Consider the following 25059-nt stretch of genomic DNA (forward strand, 5'->3'; position numbering starts at 1 on the left):
TCATAGGTGTTCGCATCGAGCTGAAAAAGAAAATTTGTCAACAATATCTTGCACAGGGTTCATGCACGAAAGCGAAGGGTTTGTGTAAATTCTGGCACATTTGTAAAAGCTTTATCGAGGGAAAGTGTGAAGGAAACTGCCGTCGTTCGCACGATTTTTTCGACAACGACAACGTAGCGAAGACCAAAGACCTTAATATCGAGATGCACCCGAATGGCACACTACGGAACATCATTGCCTGGAGTCTACCACAGGTCTGTCAGTTGTATTTTAGAGATAAATGCAAGTCGGATAAATGTCCATATCTTCATATTTGCCCGAATATAGTGCGACAGTTGCCATGCGATTGTACGTTATCGCATAATTTGACTGAACTTGACAACAAGAAAATACTGAAGCAGTATGACCTTGTGCCACACCAGTCGATGAAAACTGCTTTTGTTTGTAGCAGTATTTTAATCATGAAAGTGCAGAGGTGTTTTGATCTAGGTAAATTCACAAGCGATGATACTACTGTTGAAAAGGCCTCATTTACACCATTAAAAAAATCAACAAACGGTGCCACTCAAAATAACGCAAACGAAAACAGTTCACAGCATGGGACAAGTCAAGAGTCGAAATCGAGTGGAACAAAAGATTTTCACGTGAACTCAAAATACAAAGAGGTTCTTTATGATGACATGGAAGCGAGTTCGAAGAAAAATGGACCAAAACCCGGTCAGAAGAAGTCAAAAAAAGGGCAAAAACAGAAGCGTATACCGAAAAACGTCAACAATTTGGCGAGTTGTGCAGATGCTTCAGCAAGATCTCAGAAAAATCCCGGGTTTCTAAATATACACGAAGAGGAAGAAGAAGGCCACTCGAACTCATCTTCAGAAGACAACAAACCCTATTCTAAAAGTTTCCTCTCTGCTAATCAAGGTGAATCGATTCATCAGATTCCAGAGTCGAAAATAAGTCACGAAAAGACTGGTAACGAAGTCAAATTTCGTCATCCTAAACTCGTGTCAAATAAGAAACCTGAAGCGGATCCGTGTACCTCAAATGGCGCAGCCAAAGGTGGTGTTGTGGATGATGACCCGCCTGTTTTGCCCGTTGATGATATCGGAAACGATTTTGTGAAGAATTGGGTCCTGGGTGTTGATGATTGTTCCTCTGAGTCCAGTCAAAGCCTTGGAAACTCTCAAATTGAAGAAAAACCCGCGGAACGCAAGCGAAAGTTATCCATATCAAGTTCATGCAGCTCTGTTCCGGATCCACAAAAGAATACACCCTCTAAGAAGGCTGTCTTTGACTGCATTCTGAAAGAATACAATGGTACTGTCTCCTTTCTTGATATCTCGAAAAGAAAAGACTTGTTTCCTGAAGGATGTGGAGATATTGCAGCGTGGTTTATAGCAAGGAAAGAAAGCTTTCTGCTTAGGGAAAGTAAAGACGGAACACTGAAAGTGGACGTTCTTTGTAAACGAGCAAAGTTATGTTTTAAACAGGATCATTGCTCCAAAGTGGGTTGCCCTTATCTACACGTGTGCCGAGATTACATCGCTGGTTTTTGTAGATTTGGCGGTAGATGCCAAAGAAACCATAGTTTTGAATACGATGAAAGCAGAATGCACATTTCTAAACTTAAATTATCTGGGTTTAGCGAAGAACAGCTGCGTAACCTCGTTCAGCTGTCAATACCCCAAGTATGTCTGGACTATAATGAAGGACACTGTGTGCTCGGAGAGAGTTGTTGGCAAATGCATATTTGCAAGGATATGATAAAGAAGAAGTGTTCAGATCGAGTCATTTGCAGTCTCAAGCATGAAGAAGCATTGTTGACGGCTCAAGCAAACACTGTGCTAAGTAGATATGGCCTGAAAGTCTGGGATGACAACGTTCAACCGATTTTGCGAACCCTTCTCATCTGCGAGAGGAAATCTTCAGTTGACTCTACATCCCTTTTAAAAGACACTGTTTTAACAGCAGCTAGTCTGACATCGTCGAGCAGTGCAGTGGGCAGCCGAAAAGAGAAAAACCCGAGTGGTGCCATTCCTTATTCACTTGCATCCGTTTCTGTAGCCAGAACACCCAGCACTGTTTCAACGCCAAGTGGTTCGAGGACGTCAGAGGGAGCAGCTGGCGGCACAAAAGTGAGCGATCAGAATAGTAGTCCAATTCCTTTTACAGGTGCCGTTGTGAACAACAGTGAAGCATCCGAACGAAAAGTCTTTGAGTGCTTGTGCAAAGAATACAACTGCTCAGTTTCGTTTTCAGTGATTTCTAAACGCACTGATTTGTTCACTGCCGGATTCAAAGACGTGGAGTCTTGGTTTCGAAGAAGAAATGGGAGCTTTTTGATCTTAGAAAACCCAGATGGGGCAATTACAGAAGTAAGTGCCTTTTCCGCAAAGGTTCGACTCTGCTTCAGTTACAACGCCCCCTATGGAACTTGTGCAAAAGACAACTGCTCATTCCTGCACGTCTGCAGAGATTATATCACTGACTCCTGCGCCAACGGAGCAACATGCCCACGGAACCATCAATTCCGCAACGAGAAGGATAAGGCTTTGCTGTCTAAGATCAACCTCGACAAGTTCACAGACGAGCAACTTCGCCGGCTTGTGCTGTTTTCGTCACCACTGATTTGCGTAGAGTACAACGATGGTATTTGTGATCGTGGCGATGCTTGTCCTAGAATTCACATGTGTGGCAACCACTTGAAAAAGTGCTCCCGAGAAAGACATGGTTGTATCTTAGAGCATGAATCCGCAATGACCACTGACCACACCAAAGCAGTTCTCGAACGTTATCGTATGGACCACTTAAAACCAGGCGCAGCAAAGAAGGCTATTTTGCTTTTTGACGACTTGGCAAAAAGTAGAGAAGCAGGTATGTTTCACTAAGAAAGCAAACTGGTTTCAGATTGTGCTCATGTATCCAGCAATATTTGTGATAAAGTATAGGTACAAAATTAAAATTGCTTTGATTTTATTCGGGAAGCTTTTTTTTTAATTTTATTTTTATTTTATTTTATAAACTAGGGTTTTAAAACTAATGTCTTTGGTCATAATTGGACAATACAAAGGTGTTTTGTTAGGATTAATCGATGATTCTGTGGCACTATCAGTCCCTAAATATGCTCAATTTCGTTTGCTCTCCCTATAGAGGTAAATGAAAAGTGATTCTTTTTTTTCCAAGGATAACGAAAAACGTGTCTCTCTCCCTCAGTCACACTGCTGTTTTTATCGTCGTCAGGTCATGTTCACACTGATCAACCAGATGCATATATCTGTTCAGATTTCCTTCTGGGAAAGTGTAAAAAGGGCATCAAGTGTTCTGAGCACCACTGCTCGTTGCCTTACCACTGGCAATACAGAGTCGAGAATAAAGGAGTCTGGAAGAGTTTTAGTGAGACTGGTAATGAGAAGGTGGAGAAACTTTACTGTGACGCAATGATGAATGATTGCTCAGCCACTGGCTTCAAGCTGTCTTTCAAAAGGTAAGCCAAGGAGAGTCGTGTTTGAATACAGAGTATTTTGTAGAGGCAAACATAAATTGTTTATACAAGCTCAAGTCTAAAATTATGGGTTTACAAGCTCACTTCTTTGAAACCTCGATATTCCCTTATTCGTTGCTATCTGTTCTGGTAAATTGTGTTGGTATAATTTTTCATGATTGATTTATATGTATGGTTCTTTTTGAACCTCATTTATTCACAAGACCTTTGTAGACAAGCCCCTCAAGTTTAGATTACGATTGATGATCTGGTTTAGATCATCTTTCCAAAAAGTGTTCTATTCTTGATGCAAATTCCTTATTAAAAGAAGCCCGCAATGAGGAATTTAACTTGATAAATAATGTACCCAAAATTTCATGATACTGAATTGGCACACAGATCGTAGTTAACTTAAAAATCGATTTTTTTAAGTCATGGATTCCCTCTCTTGGATGAAGAGTATACCGTGCAGTTCCTGTTTGAAAATGAGCTGATGCTTGTGCAGACAGATTTTGAAGTCGTCGCAGACATTAGGCGGCTGTCCACAGAACCCTCCATCAATAATCCCATTAATCCTTTGGCTGCTGTGTGGACTTGGTACTGGAAGGACGAAAATGGCATGTGGCTCGCGTATGGCTCAGACTACCTGGTAAGATTTTATGTGAGGTGCCATTTCTGGGTAACTATTACAAACATGTTTTAAAGAAGAAATAACAAGTAAAGGTAGTAATTAGCCATGCTTTTTAAGCTTCATGTTATGTTAGGAAACTGTTAAGTCATGGACGCGTTAATAAGCAAACGTTATTTCGTTCAAGTCATTTGAAAAAAAAAAATGAAAACAGTTAAACAAGCAGTAAACACAATCAGAAAGCAGTAGATTAATTCATTGGAAATTTTTGTATATTTTCAGGGGAATGATCTTCAGCGACCCATAGAAGAGGCATTCTTATCCCCCACATATTGCCATAAGTTTAAAATTGCCGAGCAAGACTATGTACTGGATTTCCATAAAATGGAACAAGAAAATTTGAGGTATGGCACTAAACGACAAGTAAGGAGAAGACCTGGAGAATTTAGATCAGGCGCAGACATCCTGGAGATTCGAAGGTAATTTCAAGTGACAGTCAAAACTTTCCGCAACGGCCACTTCTGAGGCAAAGAAATTTAGAAAGGGTGCAACACAGCACATTTTTTGTAAGAAGGGTCAAACTATTTCTGAAGTTGTTAACATGTTTATTGCAGCATATTAATACGTAACACACTCAAAGTAATGTACTGAAGAGAAAGGAAACATTAATAAACCAAAGGATTGAAGCACACTGTTTTATCACATTTTAAATACTTACTGCATGAAGAAAGCGATATGACCTTTCGGGGAGTAAGCCATGTTGCCCTGGTTAGGTGAGGGGTCAAACTTAGAGCTATCAATCTGGAGAATGTGGCAAAGCCAGGAACGCCAGGATATTGGAATATCTCGGAGCACTAGACTTTATCGAAACAGTCGCAGCTTGACTTAACAAAATGCTCTTTCTGGCAAAACGGAGTGCAAAATGGTGCGATAGTAGTGGTGGAACTCCCCAAAAAACTAGGGAAGTTTGGGTCAGGTTACAGATAACTTTAAAATTTTGGTAGGTACATTAATTGCGCTTGAGTGTTTTTTTTTTATGTCTGTCTTGCTTAAGTATTTTTTTTCAATTTTTCTCGCCCAAGGTCATCCAGGAAGGGAAAACCGATTACAAATGTATCAAATACTGAAAGGCCTAGCAACTGGGCTTCTATGCCATCTACTAAGCAGTACACACGTGTCACGTTAAGCACTGTATCATCTGAGTACAAAGAAGTGGAGAGGTTATTTAAAAGTTCAATCGAAAAAAGGGTCGTTATCCGTAGAATCCAGCGTGTGCAAAACTCTTTCATGTGGGAAAAGTATCAAAGGTATTATTTATTTATTTATATATATGTAGGAAATCTTTGTTTCGATTTTTCCGTCTTACAGTGCTCGATACATAAAAATAGAGCGTGATATGTACTGTGTTAGCGGGAAAAAACAAGGGGACTACGCTTTCATCCCGAAAAGCCTGTTTAGTTATTAAGGGGACAGGAGAAATCAAAATCAACTTTTTGTGCTATATTATTTCAACGTTTTCGTAAATAATAGAAAAGCTATTCACCTCAGTGTTGGTGGATTGTTTGAAACATTCTTATGTTGAAACATACTCTATCCTTCCGTGGAAATGGTCGTAATTGGGTATACGTAAAACGCTCTTTACCTGAAACCTTGTTTTTGTTTGTTTTTGAAAGGAAAAAGGAATATTTGTTGACGATGAAGACAGGCGGTCACAAGTTTTCCCCCTTGAACGAAAAGAAGTTGTTCCACGGAACCAGCCCCGATGCTGTAGACGCCATTTGTAAACAAAACTTTGACTGGCGCTTAAACGGAAAGAACGCCACTGTTTATGGTGAAGGAAGTTATTTCGCTGTAAATGCCTCCTACAGCGATGCTTATGCAAAGAAAGACGCAAATTCGTCTCAATTCATATTCTTAGTCAAAGTCCTTGTTGGAACTTACACCAAAGGCGACTCCAGCTATCGAAGACCGCCTCCAAAACAACCATCCAATCCTTCGAGTGACCTGTACGACTCTTGTGTGAACGACGAGTACAATCCAACCATATTTGTGGTGTTTGACACCGATCAGTTCTATCCAGAGTACATCATTGAGTATTCTGATGAAAGTAGAAGGTATTCCGGAGCTCGCGGAGCTGGCCCTCAGACAGGAGCGTATGCAGTACCTTCTTATAGCCGAGCTGCCCCATCTACCAGCTCCTTTAATCCCACAAGTGGTTATTACTCATCTAGTAGTGTGGCATCGAGTAGTTATGGCTCAGCCTCTAACAGCTCGTCTAGTACACCGTACCGCAGCACAGGTACAAGCTACTATTCAGGTACGGCGAGCTCTCATAATACAACATATTCATCGCACATCTCAAGCACAAGAACATCAAGAAATTATTCTTCATCAACGAATACTTCTAATGTGTCACACCACAGTTCAACTCCTAGCAGCTCCTCGAAATCTTCCAAAGAAAACAAGTGCTTGGTAATGTGACTTCAAAGAAGGAGAGAGTGTGTCTGCGTTTCGTACTAATGATGGATAATGCTATATTTGTTGAAGTAGGTTTTTGTAAAGGAGTTTCTGAATCTAGGAGCACTAACTGCAGACGTAAATTTCTTCGAAAAGTTCACCGCAGTTTTGAAGCATACACGTAATTGATTTGAGGACTGTTAAGTGGAAGTTACTTATGCTTTTCGGTGTCTGCCTTTATGACGTATGATTCAAATAGTTTCACATGTGGTGATGTAACTTCCTTTCCTACTAAGCTATTCAACAATTCTCTAAGTATGTAAACGGTTCAGTCGTATGATATGTGGATTTGTTTCTAGGTGCCGTTTTAAAAATTCGTTCACCAATGCCACTAGTGAACGTGGATCGGAAATTTGATGTGCAGATAGTGTCTTTGTAAAATGCAGCGGAGACAACAACCTCCTGCATTATGGATATTTGATCGCCCGATAGAAAAAAGTCCTGTTCGAAAACACGAAAAAAACAAGACAAAATTCAAACACACACTGAAGTGCAAAAAAAAAAAAATAAATAAATAGAAACAACGGCAAACGAGAAAAAACTCTGAAAACAAGAACAAACTCAAGTTTAGAAGCAAAACAAAAAGTTAACAAACGAGACAAAACAAAAGTAGAGAAGCGCAGAAAGCTAGGAGTTAAACTCTTTAGAAGAGATAGGTGGGTTTGGGCTATTAGTTTAATCTCATTATATTCTTTTTTTTTTTTTTTCTTTGAAATTACGTAAAAATGCTTTACAGTTAAATGAATAGACGGGGTCGGGCACCTGTCTTTATCCCTGTTATCGTCAATTTAAATCATGTAATGATTCATGCAAGGGGGCAAGAAATAAGCAATATCTCACAAGCAGTAGAGTGTAGGGAATATGAGCAAACAATACTTCTACGTCGGTGAATCATCGCATGATCTGAACTAGATGGTAGCAAGGATCTAAACACGTTATCCAAGTACATATATCATTATTCACTAAGAGACCTCCCTGAATCGAAAAAGCTCTCTAGTCATATAGACTTATCGCTTAACTTGTGATGGTTTAAGCGGTTAGAAATACGGTTGTTAATGATCGTTTCGTCATTGACAAGCTAAGACCAGCGTTAAGCTCAGGTACTTTATTCTTCAGAAATGGAAACATGAATGAGAACAAGAACATTGATGATGATAACGATAACGATGATGAGAATTACAGTGGTAGATGATTGTAATGATGATAAAAAAAAAGCAAATCAAAAAAATTCTTGATCAAAAAAGGAACAATAAGAGCAAAAATAATGATGATGATGATGATGATGATGATGACGATGACGGTGACAGTGACGATGACCTCGAAAACTATGATAACGATGATGATAATGATGAGGTCGATGAGGATAACGTTGAGGATGACGAGGACGCTGACGATATCGATGACGATGACGATAAAAATGATGACGATGACGATAAAAATGATGACGATGACGATAAAAATGATGACGATGACAATGACGTTGGTAATGAAAGATGTTAATCTTAATAATGTGAAATGAAACAAACAAAAAATAACAACATCAACTCAAAGAATGGTTTGGTAACCTCTATGAAAAAACTAAAGCGTTACTTTTCTCTGTCAAGGAAACCACACAACGTATTAACGCGGTTCTTAGCCCCACGATATTTTCAAAACAACTTACATACGTCGTCGTGGTCAGATAGAATTGTATTTGATATACCCTTCAAATTACCTTCGCCTTGCCGAAATAGAAAAGTCGTATTTGCGTGAGTGTTTCCTTCTATAGTGCAAACGGGTGTAAGAAAACACATCCAGTGACACCATAGCTTGTTAAGCTAGTCCGTTTAACACAATTACTCTGATTTTTTAAATACTGTCCGAAGAGTATTCAACCCAAAAGCTGTGAAGTGTAATGCCGAATTCAATGTTTTTCAGAATTATGTTAAATTTGTTTGCCATGAGCGTGGGCAGTTTACTGAGATGTAGTATGAAATACCTTTGATTCGTTATGTGCACGGTTAAAGGGCCTAAAAATGGGAGTTAAATTAAGTTATTCTTGCAATTGAAATAAGTGTGGACTGATGTAAAATTATTGAGCTCAAATAAATAATTCAAGGATTACACAATGCTTCTTCTTTTGTTCATTCATTCATCGATCTTTGAAATTATTACGCATCTTAAACTGCTTAGCTGCCTGGTTGAGTTTGGAGTTGCCCTATAGGGAAGATATTCAAACTTCTGAAAACACTGAAAACGTAATATTCCGTCCAGACTTAACATATTACCCTATTTATTTGCTCATTTTGCGGCGACATAAGTGCGCAATTTAGACCTCATTCATAAATGGCGGCCAACTTTAATTTATGTAAATCTACGTTTCTGGTCTTGACAGCAAGTTTGAAAACAAAATAATTTCCACGTTAAAGCTAGGCTAGGGAGTTAATTTACATGTATGTACAAAAGAGAGAGGGCTATGTTCACACGCACACGCACGCATACAAAAAGGTTTGTTATCAATTATATCTGAGAGGATTGCATGACACTTTCATTGTACAGTTAAGTCCAAAGTGTTCTAAAGGGGCACTTGGGATTCTTTGATTTTCCGCCGGTTTGCATTCATTTGAATAATTTTCGATGTCTCGGTCCTTGATTCATTGCGATTCTCGAACTTTCCGTTCTGTTTCCGTCGGTTTCTATTTTTTGCTAAGATAGTTTTCCTTTACGTTTTCATCTTCGCCTATCTTTTCCCTGGGGTCATCGATCTCCTCTCTTCAGATATAGTCCACCCACATTCTTGGTGCGGTTTTGAGATATTTCTGTTCCTGTTTTCGTTTCAGAAACAATTGAAATTGCGTTCCTCAGTTGCTTCGCGTAATCGCAAAGAAAGACAGTCTTCCAAAACAGCTTCAAAAGTAGATAAAACTGGAATAGGTCAGTGAAATAAATATGTTTTCCCCTACAGTGGGTGCTTAACCTTTAAAGAAAGTAGTGAATTTACCAGACTTTCAGGTAAACGAGTTAAGTTTCCCAGTCAACAGTAACGCAACTGGTTCAGGAGTTAATTCAGAAGCGATTTTATTAGTAAGGTAATGTAAAAATGAATAAAACTAGATTGGCCACTTCATTTCTATTCTCCTCAAACCAATCGTGGCATGTCCTTTCTGTTTCCTGATGGAAAACCCACCTTCTTTTCTTGCTTTTGAAAAGAAACCATTCAGGCCTGAAATTCTTGTATACTAAATGAACTTGCAATTGGAATATTTATTTAACACTTGAGAGCACAAAATAGGAACGATCGTGAAAATTACAATTTGAGGAACTATTCATTGCACGATTTCTTTTGTAATTCTGGGGAACACGCTTATCATAAATGTCGAAAATTTCCCCTTGGCGACGAAATGGAGGAAATCACAGCTCCGAAAGCGAAGAGGAATCTTCTGAAACATTTTTAGGCATCAATTTGAATTTCACTTCGAATGGCAATTCTTCGGGAAAGATCGTAGGATTCCCTCCCATCACTGATGAATTGGATAAGAAAGGAAGCACACCTTGTATATCGTTTATGGACGAAGATTTAATGATAGATCACACAAAGAAAATGCCAGAACATATGAAACAGCGATGGAGAAGGGCTGCAATATGGGTGACGGTATTCTGCATTGTTGTATCTTTTATTATAACAATTGCTTCGTTTCGAGCCGCCGGGGCGTACGACAGCTCTTCTGCTCTCGCGCTCGCATTTGATTGTGCTAATGCTTTCTTATGCTCCTTCGTTGTTCTGTGGAGATTCAAGACAGCAAAGAACGGCAGTTTGGGGTATAAAAGAGAGAGAATATCCTGTCTTGTGTTTGCGACTTCTTTTATTGTCAGCGGAACTTTGACTGCGGGATTATCAATCAAAAGAATTGTCGAGAAAGATCATCCCACCAAAACGTTTTGCATCGTGGCTGTTCTAAGCGTTGGTTGCTTTCTGTACACTTTGCTAGCCGTGATGCAGTGTTACGTTTCTAAGAAACTTTTAAGTTCAGCGATGCTCGGGAGCTGTATAGACTCCGTGTTATCGGCTGCACTAATGTTTGGCCTTCTTATTAGTAACTGCGCCTTTTTACTTGTTCATACAGACTTGTGGTATCTAGACCATTCCATGGCAATTTTAGTTGCACTAGTGACAATACTTTGCGGCTTGCAAATTCTGGTGGAAGTGTTGTTTTATAAGAAACTTCCAATAGATATGATGCCATGTAAGGAATGCTATTAGCGCCATAACTAAGTTATGCCCATATAAATTTATTTCTGTCTCTTAAACATATCAATCTGCTAAAATCTGCATAATAATTTATCAAGAGTAATCACTATATATCAGGACAGATATCATCCTCAATAATCCTTGCACTTTTAAGTATTTGCCGAAGAAAGCTTCACTAGATGATAACTTTCTGTGTTACCATGTAGTCTTTTATCAGTTTTTTAAATTTGCAAAGTCTCCATTCAGGCGAGTTGGTATCCCGCTGTGCTGACGCATACTTTCCCTGAGAAAGAACCGGCATGCAGTGTGTTAATACATATATGTCCTCTTGTTGTTCTTCAATGGGGAGTTCGTGTGCCGGTCTTAGATAGCCTTTAGGGGTAGCAGCTAGCAACTTAATAATATATTGCAAGGTGCTGAAGCGAAAATTTTCCTTTTGAAAACTAACTGATCATTAACATTTCCCGGTGCAAAATAACAATTAGTCATCAGAAACGCGAATTTAGCCGGTTGTCGTCAATTTCACGATTATGAAAGGAGAAAAAGAAGATTGAACGCTTTCCTGTTCGCATAAACTCCTGTCGTGAGGAAAAAGCCGTCAGTTTATGCGCCGCATGTTAATTAATTCGTCGGGCAAATCACTTTGACACCCACTCCTCTTTTTTATATTTTCCATAATTTACCTTTGGGAGAGACCTCACGTTTGGAGCCTCGCTCCATAACTTGTTAGCAGAAATAATAAGATTAAAAGAGATGGAAAATTTGGTATGGATTAAAAAATTTCAACGAGTGCTTGTTTACATTCAAAGTAGCTAAATTTACTGTGACGACATTTTTAATTCTGTTTTTTTAATTCAGAGGATTCTCGAACGCGACCTTACATCAGCAACGCAATCAGCGCAAAAGGGAAACCATTGTTTAAAACTAGCAAAAAGATCAACATTTTCGAATGAAAAATTTCGAAAGCAGTGTGGGAAATCAGATAATCATTTAAAAAACCAGAATTAAGGAATTATAGACGTAATAGACGGAATAGCTTGCGAAGAGGGTACGTGCGAATGTTTTGCAAGCAAGAACATTCTTGACAAAAAGCAATATTATCATTTCCCGAGGCGAAGACTGCTCATGACAAAGGAAAAGCCACATGATGATCATTACTTTTCGATTTGAACGTCATGTTTCAGTGGTCAGCCACTAGTGACATGGAGTACGATAATGTGGTCCACAAAGTGTTTAACTTTGTCTACGATTCTGGCGGTTTCGCCGAATTGGATTAAGTTTTTTAGAGCATCCGTCACCAGTGGCATTTAAAGGAACAGAGGGAGGAGTGATAAGATGGTTGAAGAGGCAAGTGGTCTTGCTGTTGTGAAAGATCGCAATGGTGAAACTGCTGGTGCGCATGTTGATCTAAGGAAGAAAATGTGCCAGGAGTATGTAATCAAAGGGTCATGTGCAAGAGGGCAAGAAAAGTGTAAGTTTCGGCAGCTCTGCCAAAGTTTTATTGACGGAAATTGTGACGGAGACTGTAAATGCTCATTCAATTTTTTGTACAAGGTTAGCAAGAAAAACAGAAAAGTTCAACCTCGAAAAGAGAACAAATGACGCGATAAAAAGCGTGGTAGCCTGGAGTCTTCCTCAGGTTTACTTGTTGTATTTAAGAACAGATTGTAAATCAAATAAGTGCCCATATCTTCACATCTGCCCCAAGGCAATTCGAGAGTCGCCTTGTAAATACGCCACGTCACATGATGTGACCGATTTTCATAATGTACTAGTCCTCAGACAGTTCGATTTGAAACCGCATAAGGGGATGAGTATCGATTTTGTCCGCTGCAGTATTTTAGTCCTAGAAGAACAAAAGCGTATCAAGGGGTGCAAATACTCAAGTGTTGCTCCCATTAAAAAGGGAAGCGGTAGTCATGCCCAAATTTCAATCGTCACGGCATCACCTCCAAGTGTAGCGGGCGCACGTTGCTCAGGTAACGCGACTGCAAAGAGTTCGCCAAGTGACTCTTTGACTGGCGCTCAACGAAGTAACACTAAAGATGCAACAAAATGGTCGAAAAGAAAAAAAAAGCAGTAAGCAACCTAAAAAAGTGTCACATCACTTCGTAAAATCATCCGTTCCACTTGTTAACAACCTGGCCAAACATTCCCGTTCAATGCTGAATAATAGTTCCCTCAATTTTCTATACATTCCATCTGAAGACAAGGTTGAATTTCCGATGGATTCGACATTAGATGAAAATGTCAATACCAGGATGTGTCCGAACCCAATCAAGTACACCGATAAACCAAACACTCCACCCAGCGATCACAATAATCTTCCAAAGTCTTCACAAAAATCCACTGACCATTCTCCAACCATTGACGCAAACTTGGAAGATAAAAACAAAGTCGAAAACATTTTTGAAGCTGGTTCCAACGCAGATGAAAAATCATCAAGTAGCAAAAGTTGCCTGGTGAGATACCTTGGTAGCATTTCCAGCTCACGTATTGCTGTCACCCACTTCGAACCATCAGAGTTAAAGGTTTTCGAGTGTCTGTGCAAAGAGTACCTCTAATCGGCCCCTTTTTCTATCATTTGTAAATGGACGGATCTCTACCCTCCCGAGCATTCTGATATCGAGCTGTGGTTTCGTGAGAACAAAGGAAGTTTTTCGATAAAGGAAGATGATTAGGGAATGATTTCAGAAGTTTAAGCCTTCTCTTCAAGGGCATGTATCTGTCATGGTTATACCTGCAATGTAACTTGTTCGAATGAAAGCTGCTCGTACATGCACGTTTGCAAAGCTTACGTCACTTATTCGTGTTCCAATGGGGCAACTTGTCACTGGAATAACAACTTTCACAACGAAAAAGACCGGGTATGGCTGTCGAGAATTAAGCTAGATCAGTTTATTGAGGAAGAGCTTCGTTGGCTCGTGTTGACATCGACACCACAGATTTGCGCAGAGTACAAAAATGGAATTTGTCAGGATGGGTCCTCGTGCACCAGAATCCATACGTGCATCGCCTACTTACTGAGGCGCTGTAAAGCATCTGACTGCGGTCTTAGCCATGAGGAGACCATGAGGAGTGAGCACAATAGGGAAGTGCTTGACTGGTATCAGGTGACCGATTTGGATTCAGGCTATCTCGACCAGCTCATTCTGATGAATGAAGAACCGGTTAAAAAAGGCGAAACAGCTAATTCAAAAGTGCGAATTTGCAATTCAGTTTTTCCTCAGACTCAAGGGATTCCCACACGGTTGCTGCAAGTCCCTAAGCCCAAAGCCAAATTATCACAAGCAGTGCTGTCCCAGTCTCAAATATTTTCAAGAGCAGCACCCTGGATGCTGAAGAAATCCAACCGCCACTGTGGTCACGGGTCCAGGTATCCTTTGTCTCACTTTTACAGACGAGGCAAGGTTACCAGCAGCCACTTCTCCTTCAATGAAGTTCTAACCGTCCACAAATCTTCCAGAACAAAAAGAGCAAGGGAACTCTTGGCCAGGGAAAGGTTTTTCAAGTCCCCATGTATCAGAACCGTGCACCTCTGTTAAGGGGGGAAATGATTCAAAGAGAGATGGCCAAAGACCCTGTGATACAAGTTCGGTTGTCTCATAAAAAATTATCACGGAAGGCTCCTTGTTATCAAAACTCTTTGTTTCATGGGCAGCTGTTCAAAACGAGAGAGTTACCACCAACGCTCCTTCAGGCAGATATCCCCCATATCATTGCAGCTGAGTTGCAGTCACGGAGAGACTCTGTTACTCGTGACAAGTCAGGGTGTTCAACCAAGTTTAACGGGGAAAGCGATCATTCTGATGAACTAAGGGGTTCAATCGCTCTGACGAAGGGCTAACGCTCGAAACGTCAGCTTTTTTACTCTTTACGGTGGCTAATTTACGTTTTCAACCCAGTTGTTAACACTAAATTACATTCTGATGAACTAACTACACAAGGAAGAACCTGGAGCTCATTTTGGCTGTCAATAACCCGTAATGACGATGATGCATTCACACAGTCCAGTTATTAAGCGAGGACTATGACTGCCATTAACATACCCATTTGTGCAGATCGTGCGTTTAGCTCTTCAAGCCGTTCAACTTTCACCAACCACTTATAAGTCTTGAAGGCGCATGTTCCAAGCTGTTCCTGTCCAAGAAAATTTTCCCCTGGAAAGATGAAAATTATAACAGCCATCATCATATCTATGATCATCTGTATGATTACAATCATTTGATACAACAGCTGAATGATTGTATTGCTTTTTTTTAAACGTGATTTCACTTGGACACCGATTACATAGGTTTTGACATGTACACGTTTTGCTTTTTAAGCATTATTTCCCTTTCATAACTGCTTAGAAAACTGTACGATCAGAACAAACTTACACATCGCTGGAGCGCTGACTTTTGTGCATGGATTACCTAGCAACAAAAGAACACTGGCAGAGTAGGGGTACAGCGTGCGTAAATTTTGGAAATAAGGAAAATAACGCTTGCATCTCTTTTTATGGCCATCAAATCTACGTATTAACACAAAAATGCAGTCTTCTATCGTTTCTTTTATATCTGCGACCACCGAGTACGAAGAAAAAGACATCAAAAACTTTTTAAGTTCAACAACCATTTAATGCCATAGTTTTAACTTACAGTTTACAAGTTCTATAACTTCCAAATAACATGATGTTTTTCTGGATACAACTGTCGTGTTCAGTTCATCGCAGCCGTTGACGCGAACAAGATCTCTTCCACAAGAAACAGTACGATTTCTCAAGGGTAAAATACACTAGGTGGTATAGCCAGGAAATTAAGGTCACCAAAGGATGAACTGAACAAGACATTGTTTCCTTCACTGATTTAGCAATTCACCTTACCGAATCAAAGGTACTAGACTGCGAAAACATTAGCAATCAATGTGAAAAAAAAAATATATTGATAAGTTAACGATAAAGAGTACATATACATATAACAATGGCGCTTAGGAGTAAAAGTGAAGGAAAAAAGTAGTGATTTAAGCAATGGATAAAGAAGCGCAAATCAACTAACGCCTTACACCGCACGCCAACAAGCAAGCGTCGCACATCTTTCCGTGACCAAAAAAACGCAAAGATTTGACAACGGTGCGCGCTAACGCTTTGCCCACCGGAAGCCGTAGAGACATCGCGTGATTGGAATGCTTGAAAAATCTCACGCAGCATTACGGGTCAACTTGAAATAGCGCATTTAAAATGGTATTTCAAGACTACCATAAATTGCTGTTCAAAATGCAGCAGAGTTAGCTGATCTAACCAGGGAGATCAAATCACCTTATCATGAACACTAACGTCATTCAAAAAAATTGCTGACAGGCGCAAGATTCATTTTGGGTGAACCATGAGATCGTGGGCTACAATTTTACGGAGTTTCATGGGTAAACTTCCACTTGGTCACAAAAAACGGAAGAAAAAGTTTTGCCCTCTTCACAAGTAAGCCGTGCATGGCTTTAAGATGACTTACTATTGTGAAATAAGCCTTTTATAGACCAGCTTATAAGAGTAAAAAACCCTTTGGAGCAAAACAAAAGTGCTCAAGTCCGAAACTTGCATTGGTACCTGAAGTACCTTCGTAACAAGAGACAATAACTATCAAAACACAACTCAGTACTTTGTGACAGTTGCACGTTACAGTAGGCCACATAATTTCAGGTAGGCCACATAATTTCAGAGCCTTCGTGAGTCGTAATAGCAAGGGGTATGCAGTTTCCGTAGTGAAGTCGGGAAGTACGTGAGTACTCGCAAATCACTTCGCACCTTCCGAAAAAGTGGCTCAGTCGACCGACCAACGTACACGTGAAATAAACTGCAGCATAAAATTATCGCGTTTCTTGTGTTGGATATTTTTAACAAAACCGTTTATTCTTTTTTTTTTTTTTTTTTTTTCTGAGACCTGCTTCTATGACGAAAAGCGATTAAATTGTCAGTCGAAGATGATCCTGATAGTTGAGTTTAACGTCAGAATGACGTCAGTATCTGCTATACGCACATACGGAGGACGTTTTATGGTGAATAGTTTCATCGACCGAAGAGATAAATTAACTTATCAGTGGCCTCAGACCACATAATACCTCTCTTAGTTACATTTTATATTACTACCACACAAGAAAAAATGCAATGGGACCTTCATTCAACAAACACTGAAATATCCCATAAACATAGTTGTCCCTTTTGTGGTGTTAACTAGGGGTGCGGTTTGACATCCCATAAGGAACACGTTCCAAAGGTAATATTACCGTTCAATTTACTGCTAAAGGAAATTAAAAGCTAATTTATACCACATGAGTATGAGACTGGTTATTCAGGAGGATAGAATTTCAGGGTGAAAAGATTCCTGAGCATCTCATATAGCAATAGTGAGACTTCAATGAAAAGAGAATTCTGCAAGGGCTTAAGAACTGTATTTCAGATAACAAACCCTTTCAGATCACCTCATACTCTTGTCATAAAACCCAAAGAGCGCTTGCTTTCAATGGTCATGACATAAAATGAAAAATGGCTTCTTTCTTCCTTATTTCGAATGTTTCTGTATGTAGATTGATTATTTTCAATCGAAAAATCATATTCGCTGCTATCGAGCTCACCGAAACGGGAAAGGAAGATACATGTATACGTTTTTTACTTTCATTTTAAAATCCAACTCCATTTTAAACGCTGACCAAAGAAATGCGCTCACTTCGTTTAAGCATTCAAAGCTTCTCAAGCCTTAGAATGAAAATTTATAATCTAAACGTGAGTATGTTATGAGGTCTGTAAACAGTATATGTACCTCAATGATCAACAGACCACCTTAGATTTGGTCTTGAACTTTATCAAGAAAGTCGGGTAATACTGATCCGAGGCAAACAGCACAAAAATGGCGGGCTTGGTGACGTTATCCACACAAGAGTCATAACGCTGTTTCTTGGCTTCGGAGTCACTCCTTAACGGTGGTCGTGGTAAGGTTGGCTCACCTTTGGCATATGACCCCACAAGAACCTCGCACAAAAAAATGTACCGGAAGGACTCGGAGTCTTGCCTGCAGTAGAGATTACTCAAGGCTGCCTCCTCTGTGAAATAGGCTCCTTTACCGAACTGGGCAGCTCGGTCCTCTTCTAGAGCACGACAGTCGATGTTCTCCTCACATATCGTGTCTACAACTTGGGGATCAACTCCGTGGAAGAGAAGTTTTTCATTCATAGGATTGTCTTTGACCAAGGCCTTCTTCTCCATCCATTCTTTCTTACTAAGAGGAACAGCACAAAATTTCAGCTTCATTATTGAGAATGCAATTTCAACCTAAATTCTGTTTTGATTTGAAGTGAGTTGCAAGTTTTAGCAATAATTTTTTTCTCATTGCCGTTATAATTGCGTTGTTGAAGTTTTTATTTTAACCAGAGTTCAGTTCTTGTTTCGTTTACCTTAAGGTAATTTTCTTAAACAATAAGCCAAGAGGCCAGAACTGATTAAAAGACGCAGGCAGCAGTATTCACGAGATGTATGACTTTATGCGTAAAGTAGTCAACTGCTTAACCCAATTCATCTCTGGCTGCGGGCTCGACATTTCCTACTTTCCTAGTTCACTGCAAATGTATGTGTCAAATGCAACCTCAGCGACTTCAAAGTCTGTTGGGATCATCAAGAGCAAGAGTTACACTGGTGCGTATGACTGCAATACCTAGAAAAAACCTCGAAGAGGATTAACTGCCAAAAGAAGAAATAACACGTTCAATACATACTCTGCATACTTCTTCCACAAAAACGGATTTTGAACTCGCTCAACGGAGATGATAGTTGCCTTGTTTTCGGACATGGTTTGGCGAAACAGGCTTTCGGCACATTTGAATTCATCTGAGTTGCTAGTCAGAGGAACACGCATGAACTCTCGGTCTTCAGGAACACGTTCCCAGTGAGGAGGAGTGTGACCATGAGATGAAGTTAAGGTAGACTGCCCTGGTGTTGCGGGTTGCAATGGGATTGGTAGTTCAAGGGGACTGAAGAATATAAAAAAAAAAACACGAAGTTCGCTTAACCTTATAGTGCTTTTCCTCGCGAATTAAAGCTCATACTGTTCGTTTGATTTTTTCAGTTCCTGGCCTTCTTTAGAAAAGTGATAATGATAATGACATAAAATAAACTCGTGTTTGTACAGAGTCTCAAAGCAGATACAACAAAAGCTAGCTTATAACATATACCCATACAATATTCGTCTGACTACGATGTATACACTCTAGATACCAGTCAACAAAAACTCAAACAGCAAAGTAAAAATCTCACTGGAGAAACGAAAACACTAATTTACATTTACACATACAAGAAAACAAAAGAAATAAACAAACAGAACACCACCCGAAGTGTTCGGCCTACCCAAGTGCGCTTACTGTGATTGGTCAAAATAACAATCACCCCACCAATTTGACCAATCACATGCAAAACAAAAATATATTCCTCGTCAACACGCGTTTCCCACGTGTTTCTACCTCATGACTTTCTGTATTGTAAAATAAGCCTTGCGCATAAGTTGCCTTCGTTGTTGCTGCGAGCGCATTTTACGTTTTAAATGACCCCCTGAGATGGACGTTAGGGTCATCATGCCACAAAATAACCTTGTAGAAATCAAGGTGACTGGATCTAACATATCTTTAGAGGTAAGCATTCACAGTGTTAGTTTTTACCTCTGCAGCCTCTCTATTTCCGACTTAGACCTAAACAAAGGCCTTCTTCTCACTTTTGTAACTTTAATGGGTGATTTCGAGTTCTGCTGGTACATGGACGTTTTGTGAAAAAACAACTTGTGGTCCTCTCCTCCTCTTTTAAATTTATGGAATGATCTTCCTTTGGTGAACGACTCTTCTATTCGCTTCTGTTTGGAGACATCATGGCACGAAAAAAAAGAAAATAGAAAAAAATAAGCCTTCAGAAGATACCACCGCCGAAATGAGGAAGTGAACTCCCCTTTTTTCCCGAAATAACGACAAACATAAAACTTCGGTATCTAAGAATCAATAAATTATAATAAAACCTGCCATTGCATGGAAAAGAAGGGGACATTTCCTGAATATGGAAAATGCTCGAAGCTCGTTAATAAATACAAAAATATTAAATAAACAACAATATCAAAGAAAAGCTATGCTCACAGTAAATTTGTCCCTAAAATGGATGACAAAAGCAAAAAAAAATAAAATTATGCATATATATAAATATATACATATACATCTAAATATACTTACATAAATTACATACATACATAAATATATAGGCTGCGGTTACTTTAGGGCAGTTTCAGAACCAAAACTGTCTCCAGATGTGGATATTTATATCATCTTACTTGCAGAGCTTCATAAATCACTCACCAAATTCTCCAAAAATGTTTTTTTTTACTTTTCAGACCTAAGATAAAATTTGATTTGCTCATTGGCCTAAAAGAATGCAGTGAATTGTCAAGCAACTCTCAGATGAGAAGAGAGGACCCCTCTTCTGTTACCTGAAGCCAATGATAGTCTGTGTTCTTGATATTAATTTTTTTCCTCTGTTTTTACCCAAAAGAGTAGGAATGATCAGCAATTATCTTACAGACATACCATAAGCTCAGAATCATACTCAGTCCAACTGCTGTCCTGATCTGACAGGTACCAAACCCATGTAGTCAATAGAGAATGATCTGTAAGCGAGCTCACTGACTTAGTGGACAGACGTCTCAGCTCCACAGATCCAAATCCTGTCACAGCTTTCATTTCATCAAAGTTGATCTTGATGTAACCTTCTCCAGGATCAATACTGCAGCAACAAAAGGGAAAGTTAACTATCACACAGAAGTGAAACCAAACATTATGATTATCAATCATATTTAGATCAGCGTTAACTTATAATATAAAGATCTTTCCAAGCTTAAAACTGGAGCTTCAGTTAGTTAATTTAACAGCCCTTCCTTCATCAAAACTCCTCACTATCGGTTGCAGAGTGTATTCTGGGAAATCAGTCATAAGTTATGAAGAGAGGGTGGGTATTCCAGGGATAAGGGCTGGCTACCTTTCTTTATTTAACAAATAAAAATATTCTTCAGGTTCACTAGACAAGAAAAGTGATTAAAGCTGTAATTTCCTATTGGTGAAACAAGTTGTACTTACAGTGCAGTTGGAGGAGGTGCAACTTGAATGTGTCCAATTTCTGTCTCTGTAACATCAACAGTGCAGAACTGTCTCTCAATGTCTTCACTCTCATTTTCGGTGAATGCCTTCCATCCATCTGCTTGCTCATTGTCAAGGTATCTATACTGCCACATGTATGGCATGTTGTGATGAAAGTACTCACATAATTGAGCCTTGCCACAATGACCCAATAGGAATTCCAGGCAGATGTACTGGGGGCTATGGAAGTTTTGCACCTCTGTCTTTGGATTCATCACTTGTTTCTTTTGAGGTTGTGCAGCTACAGAATTAACAAAGAGATTGTTCAGTAATAAATTTAGAACTGAATTTTCATTTATGTTCTTAGAGGCCTGTGTATGAACAGGGTTAATTATTAAATATATAAAATAAAATCAAGAATACCAAACATTCCCAAACCGCTGGAATCAGAGTCATTAGAATCCTGCCATGAACAAATACATGGTAAAGGATGATTTTGGGCATTAGATGATGAAATCTCATCAATTTCTTTGCTAGATGTATGGTTATTTCATAAGATTTGATGTCTCTGACATTTGTCTAACATCATAGTACAGTATCATCTCATTTCTTTGACACAATGATTTACATCTGTAAAATAGATACATGCAAGTGAACAAGCTCAATAAAAAAAAGATCCATAAACAACCCCATGCTTACAAATTGAGTTAGAAATGACCATGACCAGGTTCAAAACATAAATGACAAAATTTCTTGGTCAGATGTGTACAGATCATGAGATAGTGTAAGTAACCATAAAAACTAACTTGGGTAATGGTACTTCAAGCAATTTCCAGTGCAGCCCAGTACCAAAGGTACAATACTGATTACACTTCTTACCAGCTTCTTGTTCCTCTTTGGTTTCCATGGTCAATGGTTTCCTCTGTCCACGCACCAGAATGGCTCTAAAGACAGCTTGCACTGGAACAGTGGTCAAATTGTACTTCTCTAGAACTAACTGGGTATGGGGTTCTTTGAGACTTGCCTCATGGTTAAGAGGGCAGTTGGCTCCATTTTTGCAATTGCCCATTACATAATGCTTGCAGACATGAATTGCATAGCAACGTAGACCTCTCCTGCATCTAGATTTCTTGTTGTAATCAAGACAAACTTCAGGAACAGAGGCAGAAATCAGGACACGTAGCTGCTCATCTGAGAAACAGTCAAGTTTCCGCCTTTTAGTGATGTTTTTGTTGTGAGGGCTCTTCAGATTATGGCTATGGCTGTATCTACATTTCTTCCCTAATGGACAGGCACCATTAGCAAGATAATGCTTGCAGACATGGTAACGGAAACACTTTGGATCCTTACAGCCATTCTTGCCCATCAAGTAGCGAAAACAGATGCGTGCTTTAGGGGTGCATGCTCTTACTGATTCAATTCCCCCTTCACTGTTCTCAATGATCATAAACCTGCTTGAGTTTTCCCTGAACCATGCAGCAATATCAATAGCATCTAGAGGAAACAGGCTGTGGCATTGGGATATTACAGCAAAAGGCACTTCACCATTGTGTTCTTTACAAATGTATTGAAAAACAGAGTTTACAGCTTCTTTTTCCAATTGGCTTTCTGCACTGTGCTGTTCAGATGGGTCAAAAGAGGTACTGTCCTGAGACAGTGCTCCTGCAACGTTTGTTGGGGACAGGTTGAAGAGCAAATCATCAACTTGAGAAAGTGGCTCAAAAGTTGAGAAGTCATCCTGTGAACCAAATGTATCTTCAAGATCTTGAAATCCATCTTCTAACTCATCAGAAAAATTGATCAAGTTTCCTTCAGCAACTTCAATTGTGCCCATTCCAGAAACCTGGTTCTGGTAAGTCATCCCACTGTTGGATTGTGTTTGCTTCCTCAGACCTTGAACAGATGTATTCCCTGATGTGTCTACATGCTTTGTGCTTGGACTAGGCTGATTGGAAAATTTTGAAACTGAGTAAAGATCAGGTTTGTCCGGCAAATCTTCATTATCTGAGGTTGAATCTGAACCTTCCTCTTCAACATCATCTGCAAGTGATTCTTCACATGGTTCACCTGCTTGATTTGCCTTTTTCTTCTGTCTTCGTCGTTGCCTTCTCCTCTTCTTTAGCCTCTCATCTGGACACCTTTTCGCTTGTGAATCCAGATTGTTATCATCTTTTAGGGCTACAGGCAAGGACATCAAAGGCGCTGGCTGTGATGTTAAAGAAGAACATGCTGAGGAAAGCTTGGCTTCTGTGGGGCCTTTTTGCCTCTTTGGGAACAAGATGTTGCTCTGCATTATGATTATTTTGGTTCTCTGAGGATCTAAATCATATTGCTTTAGAATTGAGGAATTATGGTCATCATTTAAAGCGTGTGTCAAGTTACAACTGCACGAGTTTCCTCCAAAAGCAAGGGGGCATAAATGTAAATGTCGGCAGTCATTACTGTAGTTGCATCTACTATTCACATATGGGAGACAAATTCGGGGAAAACTGTGTGAAATTATGTTCTTTAAAGTTCCATTTGGGTAACGCTCAATCCCCAATCTCTGTATCTTCTTTATGTTACCCTCATCATGGAAGTCATGTGAGAGACCACAGCCTCCCTGACAAGTATCCTCAAGGTAACCTTTGCAGATGTGCCAATACTGACAAGTGTTGAGAGATTTACAATAACCTTTCATATACTGCAAACACAATTTTTTCCTTGAATTTACTCGAACACCGAGAATATCACCATTTTGGTTCTCTAGCAAAATGATTTTCTGTCCCTGTTCTGGGTGAGTGTTTACTTGAAGCCAAATCTTTGCATCAACCTCAGACTTTGAAAACTTCCCTACCAATGGCGAGGGTGGTTGCAATAGGTCCCGCAATGAAGAGTACCCTCCTTTACTACATATGAAATTAAAAACTTTCATAAACAGAGGATCAGCATCAGGAGGTGCAGTGTCAGGATGTATTTCTGGTTTGGCCCAAGCAGGTACTTTTGGTTCAGGTTTAGAGAAGTTTTGGCATAAACCTGCCAGACTAACAGCTCCAGGTTTACCCTGATGTGAGGGGTGCCTCTGTGTAATATTATCAGGCTTATTAACTCTTGGTGTGGGTTGCCTGCTGAAGCTTGGATCATTGATAGCCCTTCCTTCAAAAGATTTCTGCTGCTTCGGGATCAGAATGTTACAACGAACGACATCCATGTCTGACGTTCGGGGAGGCCTGAACCCATACTGTTTTAGCAAGCTTCTGTTGTGCGGACTAGTGAAATCGTGATACCGACTACATCCACAGGCTGTTGCCCGCACCGCATTAACACAAATATGAAGATACGGACAATTTACAGAGAGGCAACCATTTTTTGAATACATAAGACAAACCTGCAGGAAGCTTCCGGCGACAATAGTTTTCAAAGGCCCAGTCGCTTTTCCTTCAAAACCCAATTCCACCGTTTTCGCTTTGTTGTCTTCATCGTGAAAATTATGTGATCGACCACAGTTTCCTTTACAAGTTCCCTCAAGGAACTCCCTACATAAGTGCCAGAATTTACATCTACTTCCTGATTTACAAGACTCTTCGGTGGAGTACTTTAAACACATTTGTTTGGGCAAGTCGATTCGCACGCCGACAGCTTCATCACGTTGATTTCTTACCAAAACCAATCTGTTGTTTGGGTCCAAATCTTTCTGAGTTTGAAACCATAAAATCAGCTCAGTCTCAGTAGATTTCTTTGCCAAAGGCGAGGGATTTTTAAGTAAATTCGATAGTTCTAAAACTCCGCCACTTCCACTGATGAAATTGAATACTTTTACAACTGAGACATCGCTCGATACTGCCATTGTGTTAATTAAGAATGGTCGAGCTGGCAAGCATCGGTATTGATTCACATGTCTCTTTTTTTTCACTTTTCTTGGAAAGTGACAAAGTCTACTAAGCGGGGGTACGGAGGTGCGTCAGTCTTACGAATGAAAAAAAAAATAGAGAGAAGATTAATAAAACGGAGGAAAAGATCAACACTCCTTACACAGAAGAAAAATTTACCCTCACTTTTGAAGTTAGACCCTTCTGTTATCTGGTCATTCCTGGTCTA

The 25059-nt window shown here is 39.7% G+C and overlaps 3 protein-coding genes across 3 annotated transcripts in view; 2 read left to right on the forward strand and 1 right to left on the reverse strand.

Annotated features, from left to right (window-relative positions):
• LOC131785234 (zinc finger CCCH-type antiviral protein 1) overlaps positions 1 to 8706 on the forward strand; it is an 8896-nt gene extending 190 nt beyond the window's left edge. The window contains exons 1-6 of the mRNA XM_059102084.2: positions 1 to 2874; positions 3241 to 3484; positions 3914 to 4130; positions 4392 to 4588; positions 5192 to 5416; positions 5783 to 8706. The exon at positions 1 to 2874 is cut by the window's left edge and continues 190 nt beyond it. Coding sequence (XP_058958067.2) covers positions 1 to 2874; positions 3241 to 3484; positions 3914 to 4130; positions 4392 to 4588; positions 5192 to 5416; positions 5783 to 6590 — 4565 coding nt within the window. The 3' untranslated portion in view covers positions 6591 to 8706. The remainder of the gene's footprint in view (positions 2875 to 3240; positions 3485 to 3913; positions 4131 to 4391; positions 4589 to 5191; positions 5417 to 5782) is intronic.
• A 1187-nt stretch (positions 8707 to 9893) lies between these two features.
• LOC131785236 (transmembrane protein 163a-like) lies at positions 9894 to 11644 on the forward strand. Its single transcript, XM_059102086.2, has one exon. The coding sequence runs from the start codon at positions 9979 to 9981 to the stop codon at positions 10864 to 10866; it is 888 nt and encodes a 295-aa protein (XP_058958069.2). The 5' UTR covers positions 9894 to 9978; the 3' UTR covers positions 10867 to 11644.
• Positions 11645 to 16738: 5094 nt separating this feature from the next.
• LOC131785235 (uncharacterized) lies at positions 16739 to 24850 on the reverse strand. The gene is made up of 6 exons (XM_059102085.2): positions 21862 to 24850; positions 20983 to 21283; positions 20437 to 20632; positions 19531 to 19718; positions 18595 to 18849; positions 16739 to 18101 (listed from the first exon to the last, which is right to left on the reverse strand). Exons 1-6 carry the CDS (start codon positions 24806 to 24808, stop codon positions 17654 to 17656), a joined length of 4335 nt encoding a protein of 1444 aa, XP_058958068.2. The 5' UTR covers positions 24809 to 24850; the 3' UTR covers positions 16739 to 17653.
• Positions 24851 to 25059: the final 209 nt, after the last annotated feature.

The sequence above is a fragment of the Pocillopora verrucosa genome, chromosome 4 (assembly GCF_036669915.1).
Source record: "Pocillopora verrucosa isolate sample1 chromosome 4, ASM3666991v2, whole genome shotgun sequence".
Lineage (NCBI taxonomy): Eukaryota > Metazoa > Cnidaria > Anthozoa > Scleractinia > Pocilloporidae > Pocillopora > Pocillopora verrucosa.

Excerpts from the sequence above, each read along its gene's own strand:
- LOC131785235 (XM_059102085.2), bottom strand. The coding sequence starts at position 24,808 with ATGGCAGTATCGAGCGATGTCTCAGTTGTAAAAGTATTCAATTTCATC. Across the intron at positions 19,719-20,436 it reads AGTATGATTCTGAGCTTATG|AAGCGAATAGAAGAGTCGTT; the intron begins GTATGTCTGTAA and ends GTCTCCAAACAG. Across the intron at positions 18,850-19,530 it reads GAAATAGAGAGGCTGCAGAG|TCCCCTTGAACTACCAATCC; the intron begins GTAAAAACTAAC and ends TATATTCTTCAG.
- LOC131785236 (XM_059102086.2), top strand. The coding sequence starts at position 9,979 with ATGTCGAAAATTTCCCCTTGGCGACGAAATGGAGGAAATCACAGCTCC.